General features: G+C 41.0%; 1 protein-coding gene across 1 annotated transcript in view; it reads left to right on the top strand.

Annotated features, from left to right (window-relative positions):
- LOC127581617 (CUB and sushi domain-containing protein 1-like) overlaps positions 1-24371 on the top strand; it is a 1418367-nt gene that overhangs the window by 116716 nt on the left and 1277280 nt on the right. The window contains 1 exon segment of the mRNA XM_052036133.1: positions 21754-21970. Within this exon segment, the coding sequence (XP_051892093.1) occupies positions 21754-21970 (217 nt within the window).

Raw genomic sequence — 24371 nt, 5'->3', positions numbered from 1 at the left:
TAAGTTTTATTTTGTTGGATTAAGAAATCTTTTAAATATTCTTACAGGCAAAGAAAGATAAGAAATAAAAGTTGGTTAATTCTTAAGAAAACAACTGAAGGTGATGTGAAAATTAGCAATGCTCACTGCTGAAGAGAGCAAGTACACCGCCAAATTGTTTAATAGATTCCCACAGGTGTAGAACATCAAAGGTCATATCCGTGGAAATATAAACAGAGTTAATGTTTCAGGTCGAAGATCCTTCCTCAAGTCTTTGTCTTAAAATGTTAACTCTGTTTCTCTTTCCACAGATACTGCCTTACCTGTTGAGTGTTCCCAACACTCCCTTTATTTTATTTCAGATTTCCAGTATATGCAGTTTTATTTTTGGTTTTCAGCACAGGCTGCATGTTTGTGTTCCTGCCTCGATCAGGAACTAGTTCCCTTCGTCAGTAGAACAGGCTTTTGCTTGTTCAAGGTCCAACTTGTTTATTACCAAAGACTATGAATCAAGCAGGCTTGTGCCTGGAGTCCTGGCAGTCATCAAACAGTGCTAATCCTCGGTTATTGGCAATGTTTATTATTGGTATGCCAGCTGAACTTAGAAATGAGAATTCTCCTCGCATCAACTGCGCTTGACTCATGGAGAGAATCAGCTGAAGTGAATGAGCTCTGATATAATAACAGCCACACACACATCAACTGTGGTTATCATTGAGAAAACCACTGGTGATCCTGAACAGCTGATTGGGAGAAGGTTTTCAGTTCACAGCCAGTCTTATCGTTCATCATCATTTGATCCCTAATCCTTCAAAGTTTTGGAACGGAAAAGTGCTGGATGGATGGAAAGCCTGAGAAAGCAGAAGAAGGGTGAAGAGCTCTCCTTGTTCTTCTTTCTGCTATTTCAGAATCAACATCCCTTCCTGCCATATGGCCTCGTCCTGATGTCCACCATAGAAATGCCCACAGACTGAACATCATTCCTTTTCCTCTTGGAATCACAGAATCATAAAACCAAACAAGAATACCATTACAAAATATTTTCCTTCACAGTCCTAATTTATTATTAATTTTACATTTACATGACTGATGTTTATCTTTGTGTAATCCCTTAATGTCTCTCATGTGCTGCAGACTTTTTCCTCTTTATGTTGGTATTTCTATGAAGTGGCTCCCCAGTGGTTAGAATTGAGAGAGAGAGAACTTGAGAGCCACGCAGATGATGTAGAGGACCCTGACTGTTGTGGTCGAGTTGCTGAGAATCTGCTTCGGTCGAGGGCCTCTGGCCTCAAAATGAATTGTCCGGCAAGGACAGGGGCACTGGTTCAGAGGTGGGCATGCTACCAACCCCAGGAAGTGCATCCACAGAAGCCAAGGAGATGGTTGAGGATCAGCACTCCCATTTCCCTTCAGATAAACAGTGGCTTCACCTTTCATAACCATTGTGTTCCCAGACCCTGTAACTGAGGGACTGGGAACTGTTTGAGATTCTACTGCTGCAGTCAGACCCACCTTCAAAAAATCACCAAATCTGTGGCCATGGAGCATTCCACTTGCAAGAGTGCAGGCTCTTCATGATATTTTTCTCATTTCTCATCATTACCTTTCATCTGATGATTTCTGGCTAATTGTACGAACACTTGATTTATGATTTCAATGAGCCGTACCTTTCCAGAGCCAATAGAGTTGGAGAAACAAAGGACTGCAGATGGTGGAATCTGGATGGAAAAAAAACATGATGATGCTGGAGGAACTCAGCAGGCCAGGCAACATCTGTGGAGAAAAGCAGGTGGTCAACGTTTCAGGTCAGGACCCTTCTTCAGGGCTGAAGATAGGAAAAGGGGAAGCTTCCATATTCCCCACAACTCCCCCCAGCCCACCACCCCCCTGCTGCTTCTCTTCCCTTTCTAAGCCTTAGATACACCTTTTCCCTTTCTCTCCTTACCTTTGACCCATCCCCCAGTGGATCTGCTCTCCCCTCCTCCCCTGTACCTATCTATCACTACCTCTTAACTGCATCTAGCTATCACCACCCTGTGCCCACCTCACCTCCCCTCTTGTCCATCTATCACTGCTCTGCTTTTCCCTCCTATATGTTGGGCTTCCCCTTATCTTCAGTCCTGAAGAAGGGTCCTAACCAGAAATGTTGACCGCCTGCTTTTCTCCACGGATGCTGCCTGGCCTGCTGAGTTCCTCCAGCATCATTGTGTTTTTCAGCCAGTAAGAGTTGTACATGTTCAGTTGTGTTGTAGGCCCAGGTGTTATTAATATGTTCACATACACTGGTACTCCACTTAATACTAATCCACAGAGCACTGATTCGTTACGGTGATCTTGACCCTTCACTTCGAACACTCACAGTATGTGCCCACTTGTACTTCAGAAAAGACATCTGCTCAAGCTGTGCACTGTAGTGTTGGAAATGTGGCGCAAACCCATTGGGACTCCTGCAGCATAAAAATTGCCCACAGTCACTGGCTGTTCATCATGTTACTGTGGATTGGGAAGAGCTGCACAGTGAAACAGTGAGGGGTGGAGCCAGAGGCTTCTGTCAGATCCAGTGGGTAGTGCTAAGGGAGATCATGGTATCTGGGCGATCCGTCAAAATGTGCAGTAGCCACTGTCAATCCCTAGCAAAGCTTGAGCTCACTGCACCAGCGGGGTGGAACGCTGAACCCGCAGCTCAGCACTGATGACCCAGTGCTCACCCCAGTGCGCCCTACTGTTGTGTGAAAAGGTTCTTTTGGAATCTTAAAGATGGAGGACTCTGGACACAGGCTTTGGATTGTAAAAATATTTTAATCACAAAGGCAAACGCGGGGACAGAATGAATAGGAACAGATGCGTGCACACACACACACTCACGCAGGAGACTGCAGACGAGATACTCACACACAATAAACAAGGTACACTTTATTAAGGGATAAACACTTCAATGCCTGAATACCTTGACCCAACCAGCATTGGCCCTAACACTCCCTGGAATCTGACTAAGACACTCCCAAACCACGTGGTGATGCACACTCTTACCAGTGGTCTCTGCAGCATTGTCTCACTACTCCTGGGGCAGTCGAAAGAGAGAGACCAGGAGATTGCAACACTCTTTATAGTGCTAAGAGGCTGGGTGGAGCCTAGCCAGGTGATTTAGACAGGCCAATGGTTTGGGGGTCAAGGACAAAGGTGCCTGCCACGGCCAATGGTCAGGCAGATTCAAGGACAGAGGTGTCTCTCCGAAGCCAATCCCTATGCCCACACCTGATGGCTGGGGTGGAGCCACACCTTGATTGACAGTGATGTCACTTCAGATCCAAAGAGCAATGCTGTCCTCCGACCAGCGGGATCAGTGTTGTTACGGTCACGTGACAGCCATGTGCTCTCATACTACACCTACTCCAACCCTCTTGGGCAGTCTCTCCACACCGAACCTTGTGGTGATTCATTATTGTCAGAGCACCAGCAGAGGGTAGAGATTGAAGCCAGGTTTTCAACACAGCAGCACTGCAACAGTGCATCTCTCTATGCGCATAATGCTGCAGTGCTAATTGTACTTGCACTATCCTCCTTGGGAATGAATCCTCAGCACTGTGTGGTACCATTGTCTGAAGCTCTTCATGGCTTTTGTTACGCAATAAATCCTCCATTCATAATGTTGCATGCATTACTTTCTGAATTTGTATTTGTATGTTGGACAATTATGTATATAGATTCCAAGCAAGTTGCTCATGTAGATTGTACTCTATACCAGAAGACAAATTTCTCCAATATTGTTGCACAATTCATCTATATACATCAAATGATATACATCTGTTCACATTAACAGGAATGGGGAGAAAAATATTTCAGTTGTATTGCATTGAAATACTGATCCAGATTAGATCCTTGGTCTTACTGAAACGGAGCTAATCGACAGTGTAAATGGGAATCTGTTCAACCTACTTTGGCTCCACTCCAGCCTCAGTATATGTTGCAAAACACGGATGAATTTTGCTATATCGTGTTCAGAGACGAAGCTCAAAGACATCGACTTACTCACTGAATGGTACAAAAGAATGAGCCTCATGCTCAACTTCTGTAAAGCAAAGCTCCTCCAGCAACCAACTACTGCTGCAAACTGCCGCCTCCGTCAACAATGACCACAGATACAACCTGTGGAGGAAGTGGTTGAGGGGGACTTTGGCAATAACTTTCTTGAAGGCAGTCAGCAGGGTGACTCCTCCGTAGTTAAAACAAATGAACGTCTCTTTTATTGAAGATAGTTGTGGTTGTGATGTCTGTATGGTGCCCTGGCATGACAGACTCTTCCCAGAAGTCGGAGCTGAGGTTCTGAATTTGTAACTGAAGTTCCTCTCAGCCACTTATAGAAAGTCAGCGGGGATACTGTCTGCTCCCCAGGACTTGTTTATAATTTGCCATGGAGAAGGAGCATTTGGAATGGTATGGAGAACCTCGAGGTATTGTCTTGTAAGCACACAGTAAGCAGTGGAAGGAGTGCATCACCTCACAAACTGCCCACCTGCCTGCCCCTTGAGCCACCTCCTGCCCCAGCTGTGGAAGGGTCTGTGGTTCCCGCATTGGCCTCGTCAGTCACCTCAGAAGCAGAGTGATGGCCACCATCCTTCATCCTGAGGGACTGCCTAAGAAAGGGAAGAAAATGGATTTTCAATTTCTTGTCCATCTAAGGTGGTGGTGAGACGAGACTAGATAGTTTAGATGGACAAGAGTTCGGGATACTTCTACCAAAGATGGTCTCAAGGTTGAGGAATGCTCCATCCAGCAGATGCTGACTGTCCTTATCCGTGCTAAGTTCTCCTCCATTTCTGGCCCTCCATGAGTCGGGAGATTGGGTATTTGTGTTGTAGTTGTTCTTGGCCGTGCTCAAGAATTGTGAATGCTGTGGGTGTCAGCTGGTTATCATTAGCTATGACAGCTCTATAACTATTTCAGTTTCATGTGATCAAGTTGATAAGAATTATAATGAATAATAAATATATCTAATCTAAGTTTTGTTTCCTTTTCACTATTTCAATAAAAACTCCACTCCCAGTGGACCATTGAGTTCATTCCATCTGGTGATAATCCTCATACTAAATATCCTCCAGTATTATTGTGATTTGTATTTATTTTGCTGAGAATTTTGTCTTCTGGACCTCTGGTTGTGAGGAATACATAGAGGCTCTTTCCCATAAATTGTAAGCAGCTGTGAAGGGAACACTTGTGTGAAACAATTTGCCTTCCAGAGTTAGTGCAGCATTCAGTACAGTCATTATCTGAGGTCTTGCCTTTTGGATGAAGGCCCGATCTCGATATAAAAGATTGCTTGACAATATTTAAAGAGCAAAGGAACTCTACCTGATGTTTGAGCCTATATTTTTCTCTCAGCATAACTGAAGCAAATTGTCCTGTACTTCATTATGGCTGTGGGCTATTACTGTGCCAGATTTGGTTTATTTTCAGCTTGCCCCATGAGTGTAGAACAGAGGATGACCACATGTGTTCTTTATGGAAAGTGACTAGTTTTTCATTCTCTTGAGACTGGATACAATTTATGCTCTCTCACATGCCAATTAGCTGCGCCCTTATTCTCCAACTATCCACATTCACCAGAGGTCTAGACTTCGTGTCTGTGTGGGTGGTAGGAGAATGAGGGGGAAGTTGATGAGCACATGAGAGAGAATGAATTGCGGTGAAATAAGCAGGAGAATGGGATTGCTGGGAATGCTCAGAGTTGGCATGGACTCAGTGGGCCAAATGTCGTCCTTATTCTGCTGTGAGAATGGGGTATGTTAGGATTTGTCAGCTAAAGATTTAAGGACTTGTGCAGATCAGGTGGGAGATGACCTGGAGGATGGAGTCAAATGGCAGAGGATTGAAGAGGGATTGGTCGGGGTGGTCGTGCCTGAGCGCAATGAACATGGGTTGGGGTTCACTGAGAAACAACACAAATTAGAACCAATAGGGCAGATAGACAACATCTCTTGCTGTGGTCCTGGTAAGATCTGGCCTTGTAAACAAGGTTTCAACCTTCCACTTAAAGCCTGCTTCTGTATTTAAGACTGCACCATTCTCATGCCTGCCTGTGCAATGCCACGTTCCTCAAGAGATGCTGTTTAACATTGCCATACTCGTCAGCTCCCTCCATGTGAATGCATGTTATGTGCACAGAGGGCCCATTAATTCATGAAGGCACACTATCAGTGCACTAAGTACCTGATTCCATTTAGTGATGAGACATTTTATCAAAATTTATTGTAGAGCTCATAAAAACCTAGCACCGCATGACTGAATTTCTAGGTCGTGAGATTTTAATTATTTTTCTAAAGTAAGTGTGATCTTGTTACTTATATTATGTGATGATTGTAATTGCACTTTAACTCCAGTTTGAAAATTAACCCAAGAACGTGCTTCTGAAACTGGCCAGCTTTAAAGAAGCTTCTGCTCAGCCCTGCTACCTTCCTACAAATTCCCATTGAAACAGAAGTATGGCGGTGTGTTTGGCTGACAACCATTCACAAGTTAATGCTCAAAATCTGCAACTTCTTAACTGAATATAAGACAGCTATTTTGAATAATTTAAGCAGTAAGTAATATATTTTGCATAAACTCACTCAATGACAGGATACTCTGCTTTGAATGTACTGGATGGCCGTAGGACTAACTTCAAAGTTCCAGCTACTTAAAACGTAACTTGAAACTTGACATTTGATTTGTTTTCTGATCAATCATTGTTAATGCACATCAAGATAGTAAAGTTCAACTAAGCCCAATATGTCACACATCCATGGTTCAAAAAGCAGCTTTTGGGTAATGCTGGGAACCAGGGAATGGGGTTTAATTTCCCCCTAATGTAAGGATAGAGGCACAGAGGGATACAGCACAGAAACAGGCCCTTTGAATTGCCGAGATCCCAGATCAATCCCATTTTCTATTCTCCCCACATCCTCACTGAGTCTACCACTCATCAGGGGCAATTTGCAGTTCACAAAAAAAAACCTGCTGGAAGAAGTCAGTGGGTCAAGCACGTCTTTGCACATGATTCACTTGTCTTTGGGATGTGGGAGGAAATCAGAGCACCTGGAGGAAACTCAACGTGATCACAGGGAGAACGTACAAACTCCACGCAGACAGGACCCGAGGTCAGGATTGAACCCGGGTCTCTGGTGCTGTGAGGCAGCTGCTTTACAAGCTTCACTGCTGTACCACCAATTGAGATGATTGCCCTCAGTCAACTCAGCACAGAGCAGAACTAAACTTTAAATATTCCTCATCTGTATACCTCAGTTACGTATGGCTGCACTGCAGAATCATCAAAGAAACATTAAAAAGACTGACAAAAGATTATAGAGCATATTAAAAAGAGAGCATTAATAATGTTATTGTGCAGCAATGCATAATGGATTTCCAAGAACTTGAGGATTGATGCTGTGGGATATTGCATATCCATGTATTGAGTTTGATTGGCAGAGTACATTGTCTTGCTGTGGTAAGGGGGTGCAACCAAATCCAATGCTCAAAAAGACAGCTGACCCAAAGGTTTCCTTTCATTTTATTCCCATGGAACTTTGAAGCTGACGACTGTCATGGAACGGAAATCTTAATGGAATAAAGATGATTTTTGTCGGTGGAAGAAACAGGAAGATGTTTTAACCTGTGAGTTTTAACATGCATTGGGCTGAAATTTGGAGTAAAAATCAAATTGCTGGAGGAACTCAGAGTGTCAGGCAGCATCTGTAGAGGGAAATGGACAGCTGACGTTTCGGGTTGAGACCCTTCATCTGAAAGTCTTCATTTTCCCTCCAGTAGTTTTTTTTTTGCTCCAGATTCTGGCATCTGCAGTCTCTGCATCTCCATTAGGTTGACATTTGTAAGGATTGAGTCATTCAAAATCAAGTAAATCCTTGGGCACACAAGCTGTGGTTATGGGACTTCCTGACAGATTTGCTGGCCAAATCAATCACGTCACTTTGCTGATGAGCTGCAGAGTTCAATAGTGGAGCACAGTCCTGCTAGGATTTCCCAACACAACTCCAGGAAATTGCCTCTCAGATCATGCATTGGTCAAACCCGGTGCAGTATCTGAGATCTCACTGAATTCACCAGGAACTGTAGGCCTGCAGATTCCATGGAAAGGGAAAGTTGCATTACTTAAATTATCTTGTATTAGTTATATGTTTATAATTTATTCTAAGTAGTTTACATGTTTTAAATGACTTTTAAAATGTGTGAATAATTGTTATTTTTAAATTGTTTTAATAGGATTTGTATGATAATAGGGGGCAGAAGGATTGTTTTTCTGATTGGAAGTTTGTGATCAGTGGAATGGTGCTGGGACCCAGAATGTTTGTGATGTACATTAATGGATTGGATATGAATATGAGCAGTGTTATAGGCAGCAGGGGTGATGATCTTGGACTACAAAGTAATATTGATCAGCTGGAAAGTTGGGTGGAGAAATGGCTGTTGGTATTTAATCCTGATAAGTGCAAAATGCTGCGTTTTGGAAGGTCAAGTAAAAGGAGGACATGCACAGTATACGGTCGGGCTTCAAGGGAGCATTGATGAATTTACACAGGGATCTGTGAGCAGCACAGTTAGACAGGGTGGTGAAGAAAGTGTATGGAATGCTTGCCTTCATCAGCCATGGCACAGAATGTAAGAGCAGGAACATCATGTTACAACTTTATAAACCATTGGTTTGGCCACAGCTGAGGTATTGTGTGCAGTTCTGGTCACCACACTATAGGAAGAATGTGATTGCACTGGAGAGGGTGCAGAGGAAATTCACCAGGATGTTGCCTGGTTTGGATCATTTCAGTTAAAAGGAGAGATTGGATAGGCTGGGTTTGTTTCCTTGGAGTGAAAGAGGCTAAAGGCGTGACCTGATAGAGCTACACAAAATTATGAGGAGGATAGTTGGTATGAATCTTTTTCCCATGGTGGGGGTGTCTAAAAGAAGAGGGCACATGTATAAGGTGAGATATAGGAGGTTTTAAAGGGATCTAAGGCGGCAATACTTCCACACAGAGTGTTTGTGCTGTCTGAGGAGGTGGTGGAGGCAGATACTCTCACAACGTATAAGGAGCACAAGGCATAGAAGGCTATTGACCAATTGCAGATAAGTGGAACTAGTATAGATACAGTGGTCAGCATGGACATAATGGGCTGAAGGGCCTGTTTCTGTGCATATGAATATAGCTCTAAATATCAAGGATATTTAAAAACTATTCAATTCAATGACAGCTGTAGCAGAAGCTCCACCCTCTACCATGGCTTTAAAGCCTGCCAGGTATGTTTTGTGGGCAGGGTTAAGGCTTTATGTCGTGCATTGCTATTGTTGCTGTTTGGATCTCACTGTTTAACTCAAGGGTGTGGAGGGCTCGTGAGATTGGCACACCATACACAATCCAGTCGGTAGGTGAAGGCACTGAGGGACAGCAGGTTGCCATTTCAGCGGAAGGCATGGTCCGGCAAGACTTGGCTCAATGTTTTTTCAACTACAAAGGACCTTCAGTGGCTCCCACCTGTGCTATTCAAATGCTAAACTAGTTTATTGATGCAACAATGGCTCTAGCTGTCTTGGCTCACAACATTTCAGCTAAAGAGCTTCTAGCTCATTGTTATTATGGTAATTTTTCAGCAGTACAATTGCAATTCCCATTTGATTTTTTAAAAAATTGTTCTATGCTTTGAAATAGATTAAATCAAGATTGACACCAATTTAAACTCGGGATGTTCCAATGGCTTTTCTTTTGTCAGGATAAAAATCAAATGCTTAAGGCAAGGATAGCTTGTATGTATAACACCATCTGCTCAGAGACATTTCAGTTTCCTGTCAAGAGGTTTGATACAAATAACAAAGGAAGCAGCATGATGTCAACACAGGGGAAAAATGTTTCTCTCAAGTAAAATTTAAAAAAGCTCCAAGCTGCCAATTTTTAGATTGAACTGCAGAATAATGGATATATGTGACAAGTAACAGTGCAGTACTTAATCAAATTAAACTTAAGGGCCTTGAAGTTCAATTGGATGTTGGAGAATTTACATACATAAGCTGATTTTTTTTTCCTCTGTGCATCAATATGATAACCCACAGAGGTGCCTGAACTGTGCAGTGGTGTCCATTGATGGAGAACCCACATCTGATCTGAACACGAGTGCCGTAATCTTCATAATTTTCAGGCATTCATGCTTGTTCCAGTGTTCCAGTTGTGGAGTCAGTCAGGAGCTTGTCTTATGGCCGTTCTTCCTTTTGGGCTCCCTAAATGCCCTCTATCCCCACTACTCCATCTACCCCACCCTATTTTCTCTCCCCTGCTTTCCCCCCCACGCCCCCCCGCCCCGGTCATGACCTCCACCAACCATGTCAATCCCAACTTCACCTCCAGAACTGATCGCATTGGGACCCTCTTTGATGCCCCAATACGATCTTGAGATGCACTATCCCCTCCTAAAGCGAGTAGAGGAAAGGCTTCTGAATGTGTTAACCATGCAAAGCCTCTTCTGTTGTGCACAATGCTTGGGACATTGCTGAAATTTTCTATTATGCACAATCAATTGTGCAAAACACATTTGATGTGCCTTCAGGAGTTTCTAGAAAGTGATTTATTATTAGCCCAAATTTCCCTTGAAAGCTGAGAACGACAGAATGCACCATAGATTTCAACGACTTCTGTCTTGATTATTTTCTAATAAGAAAGTTTGGGAATTAATATAGCAGAGACCTGAAGCAGAACAGCTAGTTGCACCAATCTAATGTTTGGATGTGCAGTAGCTGACAGCATCAACATGTATTCTTGGCCCGGAAAGTCATTGGTCAACATATCCCTGCTCCGAGAGTTCTCTCTGGTGTCTCTCCAGCGCGCCTCGACAGCCACTCAGTTCTGCTTGATGACCATGGCCGTCAGAAATACGATGTGCTTAGTGAGCTGGAAGCACTCAGCCTCTCTCAGCAGCTTGTCCTTCACTGGGAAACAGTCTGGCAGGATTATCCTGCTGTCTCTGATACAATTCAAACACATATCTGTAAAGTTCTGGACGGTCAGGTGCTGCATCGCAAGGCAGGAGAGGTTGAAAGAAAGGGATGAGAGATGCTATGAATATCTTTAATTGAGGAATAAGGATTTTTAACTGAAGGCTTTGGGTGACTAGGAGCTAGCGTGGATGAACAGGACGGGAATGATGAATGAACAGGGCTTTGGTGTGGGATAAGATAGGGACAGCAGAGCTAACAGACCCTGTGATTTATGCTGATATTTAATGTTTTTATTGTCAACAAAACCAAGGAGCTAATCGTTGACTTCAGAAAGGGGAAGTCAGGAGACCGCATGCCAGTTCTCATTGGTGGGTCAGGTGGAGAGAGTTAGCAGCTTCAAATTCCTGGGCGTTAACTTCTTGGATGACCTGTCCTGGGCCCAGCACGTAGATGCAATCACGAAGGTGCACCAGTGCCTCTACTTTCTTAGAAGCTTAAGGAGATATTGTACGTATTGGTATTGGTTTATTATTATCACTTGTACTGAAGTACAGTGAAAAACTTGTCTTGCATACCGATTGTACAGGTCAATTCATTACACAGTGCAGTTACATTGAGTTAGTACAGAGTGCTAACTCAACGTCACCAAATACTCTAACAAACTTCTGCAGATGTACTGTTGAAAGTATCCTGACTAGTTGGATCATGGTCAGGTATGGCAGTTCCAATGCCCAATGCACAGGAATGCAAGAGGCTGCAGACACATCCTGGTCCATCACAGGCACAGTAGTCCCCACCATTGAAAGCATCCACAGGAGGCCCTGCCTCAATAAGGCAGCAATTTTCATTAAGGATCCCCACCATTTGAGCTATACCCTCTTCTTGCTGCTACTGTCAGACAGGAGGTACAGAAGCCTGAAGTCCCACGTGACCAGGTTTAGGAACAGCTAGTCTCCTACAACCACCAGGTTCTTGAACCCTCCTGGACAACCCTAGTCCTATCTCAGCAACTAAGGACCACTCTTGCACTACCATGGACTTGTCTCTGTGTTTTTTTTTTGCACTAATATCTTGTTTTGCATGGTCTTTTTTTTCACTGAGTGGTATAATTTATGTATATTTTGTCTGCGTGTGTTCTGAACCTACGTGCCTGTGATGCTGCTGCAACCAAGTTTTTCATTGCATCTGTACCTCACTGTACTTGTGCACGTGACAATAAACTCGACTTGACTTGAATTGTACTTCACAGGGTGATGTGTTATATGAGGAAGTCAGCTGTCATCTGTAACACTAAATGGATTGTACTGCAGAGAGTTTCATACTGTACAGGGATTTACAGATCAAAGTCAGGACAAAGGGGTGCAGGATAAAAACCAGATCAGAATTTACCGATGGAAGTGATCTATGTTATTTTCATGGTTTAATGCCAGTAATAAAGTGCATTTAGAAGTTCACTGTAGAAAGTATTGGCTATTAGCTATAAAATGATGCGGGACTTTGTCAGAATGATTGCTGTAGTTACATGTTTTCAAAATTATAGGGTATATGTACTCTGCGACGTGTAACTGATCTATGCAAGGCATGAAATTTTGATTAGATCAGCATTTACCTGCTGTGTTTGCAAAGTAGCAGTTGATGTTAACAGTCATAGTTTACAGTCTGTTGCGTGCACTGTGTTGTCATCAGGGATTTGGATTGGGATGTTTACACATGCTTGAACTGAGTAACGCTGATTTGCATCTGATTTAAAACTAGTGCAATCAGGTGGCAGTCTTTTACTCTCCATTGCACTGAAACAAGTATTCACTGCTTAGCTGCTGTCTAGTTGATAAGAAAAAAAATAAAGGCAAGCATTGGAAGATATTGATTTTTACATTCAGATATCACTTCCCTCATCTTAAAGGTTTGATTCTCTGCTGGCCATCCTCAGGGATGATTTGTCAAGCAAGTAAGATACTGTTCCAAAGCTTCTACTAATGCAACACAAAAGACTTGGAAGGAAATGTTTCATTTGCTCATGAGAACCCTACCAGTATTTTCCTTGATAATCGTTACAAATTTAGCACTTACCAGGTGAAGAATCTTGGCCAAGAAATTTCTTGTCAATGTTTCGGGCTATTAGCTGCAACTTCTGCCAGGGCAAATTGAGGACATGGGTATAGGGATCTTCCTTTGATCACCAGTGTTAAAGCATTGTTGCACCATTGGCTCTCTGTTGTACTCCTCTTGTAATATTCATTTCTGTTGATTTTTTTTTGCTACTCTCTTTAGCCTTTCCTCTCAATGCTGTAAGTACCTCCTCAAGTGGCAAAGGAACCAAAAGTAATGTGAGGAAAGACTGATTTTATGCAACAAAGTGTTATAAACTGGAAAGAATTGTGATGTTCAACAGGGAACTGGATAACTATTTGAAACAAAAAAGCATCACAATGAAGAGAGTGGAGTGAGCAGGATGAGCTGTGTAGCCAGCACAGACTCGCTGAATAGCCGCCTCCTGTGCTATGACCTTGAGGTTCTGTAAATTAGACAGCAAACTTTATACACTGACAGTTCCAACTCTTGCACTGCTATTTCTTTATTGAATGTTACATGGATGTATTTAAGCAGAGCCTGTTCTATTTTCCTTCACTGACTGTCAAAACTTCTCTCGGAGTATATAGATACAAATGCTACTTGAAAAGAAACATTTAAACTCAAGATCTTGGTTTGCAAATTGAATTTGCAGCCACAATATGATGCTCTTAAGATCTGTCTTTTCATTCTCCAACTTCTCTTTCGTAACAAGTTATTGATTTTGCATTACAACTCTCTTAATTGTACAAGTCAGCAACTTTTTGCCTGAAAATTCTCAAAGATAAATTCTTACTGGAGTAAAGCAGAATCAGTTACATTTGAAGTGCAAACAGGATATTTATTTTGAAAATTGCCAAGTTAATGTTATAATTGGTCAAGAATGTATTAACGTTTATAAATTTGATGATTTTGACCTTCAATTGCAATTACAGTTAAATTATCCATGAGAATGCATTGTCTATGGTATGATTTATCTTAAGAAGTACCCACATAGTAGTAATCTGGCATATTCTGGACTGGTGGTGCCGGAATGGCAGATTCTTTGATCTGTTGGATGTTATTCCTATTAATACCCAACACACTTCTTTAATTCACTTTTTTTTAGATTTTACCCAGTATTATAATAAATTTTGCAGTGAACCAGATCAGCTGGAAGGGAACGGGGGCTGCGTGAGTGTGAAGGGAGGGTGGTAAACATCACCCGATGAGCGAGGTGCCAATCACTGGAATTTCCAAGAGTGGATTATCAAGGTTTTACTGTAACCACAAAGTGATCTCACCTGCCAGTATTTTAACATTGACATTAAAAGCTTTGGCCTTGTACGTAAACCATAGGATCTAAGTTTACCTGTGTCCATGGGATTTCCATCTAAGTAGTTGACACCTGAAGAAAATGTGTAGCTAACACGGCTGTAAGATGGTCAAAAAATCAATTTTTGGATTTGGATTGTAAATGCCATTTCTTTCTGGTTGGGAGTTGCAATCCAAATGCAAAAACTGATTTTTTGGATTTGGATTGGATTTGGGATTTGGACAAAACAAATTGTGATGTCCACTATTCTGCTTTACTTTCTGTTAGGCGGGTCACAGGATTTTAGTTATATTGCCTTTTATAGTTGTGGCTCAGTAATTCCTCCTTTTTCTATTACTTCCCATTCTCTAAAGGGAACTAAGTTTTGCCAGCATTGTAGCACTTTGGTACCTTGCCCAAATTGCAGTTGAGAAGTTAGATCACTGAATTTTACAGAACATGGGATCAGTGAGGAGGAGTTAGTAGCATCTCCTTCATCTTCTTCAATTACTCAGGTTTGCATAAGGCTTGGCAATAATCCAAAGGTTGTAACAGGGTTATATTTGCAAATAGCGCAAGACAGATCTACAATTAAACTGGCATCATTAAAAATCACCTTCCCTTCCTCATGTTGCCGGAAATGGATTGGGAAATTCATTTTATGAGAGAGGTTATTGTGCAAGCATTCCCCTTAGTTGTTGTAGAAACAGAAAATATTTTTAAGCATTCAGCATGTTTAGGAAGAGAAAGGAAGTTAATACTTCACGTTAATGACCTTCCATTAGAATTTAGTGAATTTAATCTATTGTGCCACTTGAAACCTAAGTAGGATGATCAAAAACTGAACGGCTAAACTGCTTATTGTTAATATCATTTGGAAGACCTTAGAGTCCGGAAAATGAGCCCACAATGGTAATCCAGAAAAGTGAATATAATCCATTGCTGATTTCCAGTGCATTATATTAGTCCCACCATACTGTAGGCTTGATAGAGATAGATTCATGAAAATTTTGGTAGTTAAATGGAACTTTTCATCTGTTGGTATTGTGGATCTTTGTTCAAACTTAGGAGTATTTGGAGAGTCACTTTGAAAGTTTGATGCTGTGAAATATTAACTATTTAAGGTTTATAGCCCAAACCAAAAGTCTACTATATAAACTTTACAATGTTTTATTTTGACAGGTGCTAACCTGTAAGCTATTGATTGCCGATCATCCAAGATGTGCTGCCTCATAAGGTTTACTCTTCCACTTTTTTAATTCTTTGAGATCATTAGGTCACGTGCCATTGTCCGGTATACAAAAGCAGCAATGATGCTTTTTGTTTGCCTCTAATTAATATTAATTATCATCCAGATGAAGTTATTTTTCAAGTTGTAAGGTACGGAGATTTGAACCGTATTTAGTGCAGAACACGAGATATTTGATGAAGCATCAAGAGGCCACAGTTGCTTAGTATTAGAGTGTGATGTCGACCATCAAAATTTATTCCAAAAATGAATGTTCTTGTAACAACATTTTTACAAATGGAATGAAGTAAATTGTAGAAAGAAAGAAATATTAGGGAAAGAAAATATGGCTGAAAGTTTCAAAGAAGCATTTCAAATGACTGTCTTTATGTACTGAATGACATGTTCTGGTGATGTCTGCAATGCCATTCATCAGAATATTAAAACTAGGTTGGTTTATGTCAGTGCAATGTATACCACCAACATTTACTGTTGAAAAGTTTAGTAAGCTTTGCTACTTATATTTGTACAATGTTCAGTATCATGCCCTGATGATGTTGATAAAATGGCAAAGCTCTGCACAGAGAATGACACACGAAACCCATGATATTTTGTTGATGAGGTCCTAACTATTTCTTGTTGGATATTTGTCAAATTGGATTATTAATCTCTTCTGTTCGTGTCCATTCTAAACTTTTCTAATCATTGCAGTTCTATGCAAAATTTTGAGATTGATTTATTTGTATGCAGTTGTTTTTGCTGCAGAATACTAAACAAAGATGGTGTTAGTGTTGCAGAGCTGATGTTGCAAATTTGAGAGCCATCAGCTAAAAATGCTGTTCTCAATAAATCCAGGTGCCTTGGAAAGATATAGTATTAAGATCAAACTTCAGCTCGGAATCCCCTGTTTAAAATTCATGAAATGAGCTTGTGAGCCAATTGTTGCGCAGTGGGAGCATCAAACTCTGATTGAATTTTTAACTCAATGCACTTGTGGGAAAATATTCTCAGACAAACAATTGATCTTAATTTTTTCTATTGGTCAGCACTTTTGGAAGGAAAGCTGCCTAGTCAGAAATTTGCATTATGTTTGCAGTGCTTCTGATTACGTGGAAAAGAACTTCCAAATACTTGATCTCATTGCATTGTTTGGAATCCAAGAGTCCTTCCATATTATTGATGGGGATCTTTGGCAAAAATGCACACAAGTTTTCCCATTTCATTGCCAAATTATAGATTGTTGTTAATACTAATCCAAAACTCAGTTGTGAAGGATGTGAGAATTAATATTCTGTTTGAAGCAATCAAACTAAAAACTGAAGACCAGCCAGAAAAAATGTTATCTTATGTGTGATGGTTCTATAGAATGACCTTGTGGTTATGGAATATGTTCTGGGGTCAATTTCACCTAGTCCCTTAATTTGCAGACTCTGAGAGTCTTTGGTATGGTTCTTCTTCTGGAGTAAGTTCTCTGTGTGGACCAAGTTTGCTGATTTCCCACGAGAGTGGTAATGTGGCATCACACTTGACCACAGTATAATAGGTGAAAAAATGGGAAAGTATGTCTGTCTGAAAGTTGGATGATGATTAGATTGGTTCGGCTGTGATTAACCAATGAAGCCGCAAATACTCAATGTCAAGATTCAGATCTGAAAGTGAAGAGTTGGGTGAGATACTGTTGTGCTGCCAACATGCGTGGGATCTTTGACACAGGAAAGGAGAGAAAGTTGCAAGCTTATTGGCCCAATTATTTGCCTTTCCTGACTACCCAGTTTAATAAATGAGGAAGTCAACCTTCTCCCTCTGTCAGTAACTGTAGCTTTCTTTCAGTGGGACTCATTTGGTTCCAAGCACAGAATAAATTTCGTATCTTAAATTTGAAACTATATTTATTAATTAAAATACCATTTAATCTACAGATGGAATCTGTCTCTGAAGATTAGTATAATTGCTTGCTTCGTTTTGTCCTTCATAATGTGGGAAAATGGGAAATTGTCCCTTTTGTTTGGAAAAAATAAAAAGAAGTAGAGAAAAAAACTGAAGAACATCAAAATCTTCCACTTTAAGTAAACCAACCCTGCCCACCTTGCCTCTTCTTTTCCTCCCTTTCCTAGCCTATCTCTCTTTTTTCTCTTCACTTTCTTTCTCTCTCTTTTCCTCTTCTTTCCCCCATGCCTCCTTCCTCCCTATCTTTGACCCAACCCCTGGTGGATCTGCTCTCTCCTCCCCTGCATCTGCCTATCACTATCTCTTATCTGCATTTACCTATCACCACCTCGTGCCCACCCCACCTCCCCTCTTTTGTCCACCTATCACTGCTCTGCTTCTCCCCCCCTATGTATTGGGCTTCCCCTTTTCCTATCTTCAATCCTGAAGAAGGGTCCTGACCCAAAACGTTGACTGCCTGCTTTTCTCCACGGATGCTGCCTGGCCTGCTGAGTTCCTCCAGCATCTTGTTGTATAAAAAGAACTATATTACTTAAATGGTGAGAGTTTGTAGAGCTTTGAAATGGCAAAAGGATCTGGTGGTCCTCATACATGATTCACAAAAGGTTAGTATGCAGGTGAAGCAAGTAATGAGGAAAATTAACAGAATGCTAGTGTGTATTGCTCAGGGAAACTAATACAAAAGTAAGGATGCTGTGCTATACTCATGAAGGACAATGGTAAGACCACATCAGTGTACAGTATTCATCTTATTCACCTCCATTTTTTTAAAAAAAGGATGTTAACGCATTGTAAACATTTCAGAGAAACGTTTCTAAACTTGTATCTGGAATGGGTAGGTTTTCTTATGAGAAATGGTCAGAAGGGCTAGGTCTGTGTCCACTCAATTATAGAAGAGATGGGGCTTGACTGAAACATATAAGATCCTGAGGATTCTTGGCACGGTGATGAAAGGATGTTTTCTCTGGTGGGAGAATCTAGTACTAGGACCAGGTCTTTAAAAATAGCAGTCGCCCATTTAAAACAGAGATGAAGCGCATTGTCTTTTCTCAGGTGATCATGAGTCATTGGAACCCTGTTCTTCAAGGAATGGTGGAAGCAGAGACTTTGAATATTTTTAAGGCTGAGTTAAAAGATACTTGATAAGCAAGGGGGTGTAATGTTACCATGGATAAACAGAAATGCAGAGATGAAGTTACCATCATGTTGGCCATGATTTTATTAAATGGTGGCGTAGGTTTGAGAGGCTGCAAAGTCTAATTCTGCCTTTAATGCAAATGTTTGTGTGTTCTATTGCAGTGCAATCAAAGCGTGAACTGGATTTGTCCACACTCAGTTATTTTACTTTGTGAATATATACAAAAACAGTTTCCCTCAGTGATTTTGCTGTTCTTTTATACTTGCCTTTAAATGACTTGATCGAGGTCATAAGATGACCGTTCTTCCCTATATGATTTTTCCTGGACCCTAGACACCCAGCACTAAAATCTGACTGATCGAATCTGACTGGCACAGTATTGAACGAGTGCTACACTGTCAGAGGTATCGTATTTTAGAGGAGATATTAAGCAGAGGCCCTGTCGTCCTCCCCATGTGGCTAGAAACTATTCCATGGCACCATCGTGAAGGAAAACAGGGCAATTATCCAACTGTTCTGAACAATATTGTTTCCTTGGTACACATCACAAAATCACTTGATCATAATCACACTCCTGTTTCTGGGAACTTGTATTATGCAAATAGCCTGTCATGTTTCATACATTACAGTAGAAAGTTGACTTCTGAAATATTTCATTGGTTGTCACAAAGAACTTTGGAAAGAACCAAGGCTGAACTTGGATATTATCTAAATGCAAGTTTTTTTTTAAACAAACAAGTTGAGGAAATAAATCTCATGATCATGTTATCGCTTGTTAAATGTAAACTTAAGTTCCCTTTGTGACCAGCAGAGTTTATCCAATGACCAGAAAGATTAGAGGAAACAATTAGTCATTTTGGTTTGTGTGGAACTTGTTTACGGAGCACAGAGATAGAAAGAAAGTGTTGTTAACGCATGGGATCACGTGGGATTCTGATACGTCTTTGGAGAGAAGGAAGTCTGAATCCTCAGTTCAGTCGCTCTTTGAAGTGAGGTGAAAAATGAAGTCAACAGAATGGTTGAGTAAATTATCACTTTGGTATTAACAAATTATTTTTCTAATCTTGTGCAGTTAGGCCCTTGGGTGTTACCCCAAGGTTTTATACTTTTTAACACCAACTTCAGTCTGCTATTCCCTGACTCGAGTGTGGGTTTAGTTTGTTGAGAAACACAGGAAAAATTATGACTTTTTGAATCTAAAAATTATATCCTTAAATGTATGTATCTGTGGAGAGCATAGATATTTACCACAGTGGAAGAATGAAACTACACATAGACATATAACTAAACAAATTTTTATCTTAATAGATAATTGCTTCAAGTTGATGCATTGCTGTATACTCCTAATTATACATCTAATTTATTGCTGACTACAAGAAACAAACACATTTTGATGCAGAGTTGGAACCTACTCATTGATACTGTGGCAGTGTTTCCCTGCAGCTTATCAATTTTATGTGTGTAAATGAATATCTTGCTGTTCAATTTGCCTTTTTTGTAAAGAACCCCCTCTGCTGTATATATAGTATCAGGTTACCTGTAAGAACTGAGTATATTGTGTGGTATGACATTGATACTTTGTTGAACTAGACATGGTAATGAGTCAAGAGTTTTCTGCAGTCAGTAAATAATGTTCTATTCTCTGTCTATCTCTGTTATTTACCTTTTACTAGCAGCAGCACTAAAAGGTTGATTGGCACTAAACCAACCTTCCCATCTCCCATTGAGTCTTTGCCCTAGCTTCAGCATGGAAACTAAAACATAGAACATAGAATAGTACAGCACAGGGACAGGCCTTTTGGCTCATGATGCCTGTGTTGACCATGATGCCAGTTTAAACTGCATATCTGCCTGCAGGTGGTCTATATTCCTACCTGTTCATGTGTCTCGGAGGATGGAATGTCCAGACCCAGCAGAATTCTTGTGTTTTCTAGCACACCTCCAATTCTTGCCCTTAATTTTAAATGTTTGTGTGTTCCATTGCAGTGCCATCAAAGAATAAATTAAATTTGTCTTCTCAGTTATTTAGGTGTGTGTGTATGTATATATGTATGTGTATATATGTATGCCATTCTTTTCGACTTGCCCTTGTGTGTTGATTATGGTTATAAGATGATCGCCCTTCCTTGTATGATTTCTGTAGCATGATCAGAAAAAGCCAGTGAGGGGAATGACCACCACCAGTTGGTGCAGAACAAAACATTTTGGCAACGGAATAAAGTTTATGCAACAAATCCAAGAAACTGGACCAAGCAGTTCTGTTGCACTGAATTGGCATTGTGCATGACACAAAGTTGGAAGTCATGACCAAACCATGAAACTGCAATATCTGTGCTTCAAGAAGTCATTATCGTGGTTTGTTCCCCTTCAAGAGCATTACAACCTGAAGTGAATTTCACAGATGGCAGTCACTAGCTGTGGCCACCATGGAAATGAGAGAGAATGGGGAGGATTGCGGAAAATAGGGGTGAGAAAGGAGCTCACTTCCCCTGGGAAGACTCCCACTTCCCCAACTATGGAGCATTCTGATGGCACTTCATGTATTCACAGATACCTTGATCTTCATTGGAGGATTGCTGTCATCTAACAAAAATTTCATGAGAATAAGTTTTGAACTTAAAGATGATATCCTGATTTGGAAGGGGCAGTCACTTTAAATCATAGTTCATTGCTTTCAGCAGAATGTACTCCTTGTTTTGTGTGTTGTTTACCCAGGTTGTATGTGCTGAGCTTTTGATCCTGTTTCTGTTGTTAAGTGATTAAAATGAGCCAAGTCCATTGATAAACATCTGCAGAAAGTATGACAGACAAATGAATCCTGCGGAGGTTCCTGATTCAGTTTCCTGATTGGTTGGGTCAGAAACGGGCACATACACTTAAAGACTGGCACATATTGCTTTTTATATATGATTTGCACATAAAACACAGGCACAGGTACGATTTTTTTTAAGTCAGGTGATGATGTTGTAACCTTTTGCTCAACTTAAATTTTTAACAGGAGAAATTATGCATACTGTTTTCACACTAAGTAGTACTTTATTTTTTTTACAGATTCATTTCACTTCAAAAACTGCTAAATTAAAAGTGATACAACATTTAACATTCCCAATATCAAATTTGTGTTTCAGGACAGAACTGTGGTGATACACTACATGGACCTAATGGAACGATAGATAGCCCAGGCTTTCCATATGGGTATCCAAATTATGCCAACTGTACCTGGACAGTCATCACTGAAGAGCGGAATAGAATACAACTGGCATTTCAGTCATTTGCCTTGGAGGAAGACTTTGATGTACTATCAGTTTATGATGGTCAATTGCAACAGGAGAACCTAAGAACAAGGTACGTTGTGCATACATTAAGGCCAACTTTAATTATTCAAACCTAATTTTCTTTTTGAGACAATTATTTTTCGAAACTGTCTGCAATTATTTTAGAAAATTAGGCAGCAAATGGTCTTTTGGTGTTTTGTCAAGTTAAAATGATTATTTGTAAAACCATAACTTAAAATGCTTATGCATTTATTTCTACCAAATTGAAAATTAATAGTATTGGAAAAATTAAATATGTTTCATGAATTTAGTGCTCTCTGATCGAATAAAGCTGACACGTCAGATGCACAGTCAGTGATTCCAAAAGATGTCAGCCAGTGCAGTAGTGTGGTATTTTAGTTACTTTTTACAAGTTGTCATTTTTGTCCTCTCGGGTTGAGATTGACAAGGTTGAACTATGTGTTTGTTGATATATAACTTCTATAAACACAGAAAAGGCTAAAAGTTATTTCATTTTGAATCTTGCAGAATTTTTTTGAAAACAAAACTGCATTGCAAGGTCTGAGTTAGATTTATTAAACATTCCCCGACGACAAAACTAGAGCTCTACCTGGAATGTAAAATCATTCTTTGTCTTTCCATTAAAGTACAAGCATTGCTTTGTCACGGTGCTTCCTCATATCCCCACAGCTGAGGGGTGGGCATCATTGGTGCCTGATGGGTAGCCATGTTTCTTCCATTGCATTTTGAATTACATATATGGCATCTGGGTGGATCTATCTGATGGCTGTCTTGACTGTAGAGGAGGCTTGACCCAAAAGCAGAGTAGCGGATACAAGTTAGCAGTGAATGATGACTTGAAATGATGGACCGCCAAATAACAAGCCACGAGGGGCCCCAAAACAGGAGAGAATAGAAACTAAACACCACAGGCAACAAGGTAACCTTCGGCAGGGAGAGTAAAGCTGGAAGTAACTGGTTTGGACCAGCTGGTTCGATGAGTGAGCAAGGACTGTGGATGAGAACTGGGGTTAAATTGGCTGCAGGTAATGAGTCTGGAACGAGCAGCAGGTGAATACTATCAGCTGGGCGGAGACTGGGAGATGCCTGCATGTGCAGGTTGGGAGGTGTCCGTGGGAATAGGCCTGATAATGGCATTATTTTAGGGTTTTCCTGGTGTTGGGTCTTTGGAAATACATTAGATTGATTATAATGATCAGTCAGTAACACGATCACTGAAGACCTGCACTCTAGAACCAGCCGAGTCTCCAAACCGTTCCAGAATAGGAACAGCACTTCCATCTACTTGACAATGTGGAAAATTTGCCCTTATACCTTGTTTATATAAAAAAAAGGACAAATCCAATCCCGTTAATCACTGCCCAATCAGTCTATTTCAGTGATTGGCAAAGTGAAAGCAGGTGTCATCAATAGTGCCATAATGCAGCTCTTACTCAGTAATAATCTGCTCACTGTTGCCAATGTGGATTTTGCTGGGATGACTCAGCTTCAGATCTCATCACAGCATTGGTCCAAATATAGACCAGAGAGCTGAGTGTCAGAGGTGAGGCAAGACTGACTGCCCTTGATATCAGGCATATTTGACCAAAGTGTGACATCAAAGAGCATGCCAAAATTGAAGGTCATGGGCATCAATGGGAAAATGGGTGGAGTCAAAGGACAATGACTTTGGTCATTGGAGAGCAATAATCCTTGCCCCAGAACATTACTGCAGGGCTTCCTCGGGACAATGTCCCTGAACCAGCCATCTACAAGCTCAAAGGTGGGATGTACACTGATGATTACACGACGTTCAATTCCATTTGGAACTCTTCAAGAAATGAAGCAGCCCATGCCTGCATGTAGCAAGACCTAGACAATATCCAGGCATTGGATGATAAGTGTCAAGTCACATTCATGCCACAAAAGTGCCACGCAGTGACCATCTCTGACAAAAGAGAGTCAAACCACACTGTCGTTCAATGGCATTACCAATGCGTAATCAACCACCTGGGGATTACCATTGACCAGAAACACACCTGGACCAGTGACATAAAAACAGTGGTTATGAGAGTAGGTCAGAGGCTGGGTATCCTGTGGCAAGTGACTCATCTCCTGATACTCCAAGGCCTTTTTCCATCATTTACAAAGCCCAAGTCTGGAGCACGATGGAATATTCTCTGTGTACCTTGATGAGTGTATCTCCAAAAACTCAAGAAGCTCAACACCATCCACGATAAAATCAGCCCATTTGATTTGTAATCATTCTACCACCCTGAACATTCATTCCCTCCACTGTTATCACACTGTGGCTGCAGTGTGTACCATCGACAAAATGCACCGAGTTACTCACCTCAGTCGCTTCAACAGCAACTCCTTCCTTCATCATTGCTGAGGCTAAATCCTGGAACAGCAGTATAGGTGCACTTTAACCAGAAGGACTGCAGAGGCTCAAGAAGACATCACCTTTT

Source organism: Pristis pectinata, chromosome 22 (genome assembly GCF_009764475.1).
Source record: "Pristis pectinata isolate sPriPec2 chromosome 22, sPriPec2.1.pri, whole genome shotgun sequence".
In the NCBI taxonomy this organism is placed as follows: domain Eukaryota; kingdom Metazoa; phylum Chordata; class Chondrichthyes; order Rhinopristiformes; family Pristidae; genus Pristis; species Pristis pectinata.
This window is presented reverse-complemented; position numbering and strand designations above follow the sequence as displayed.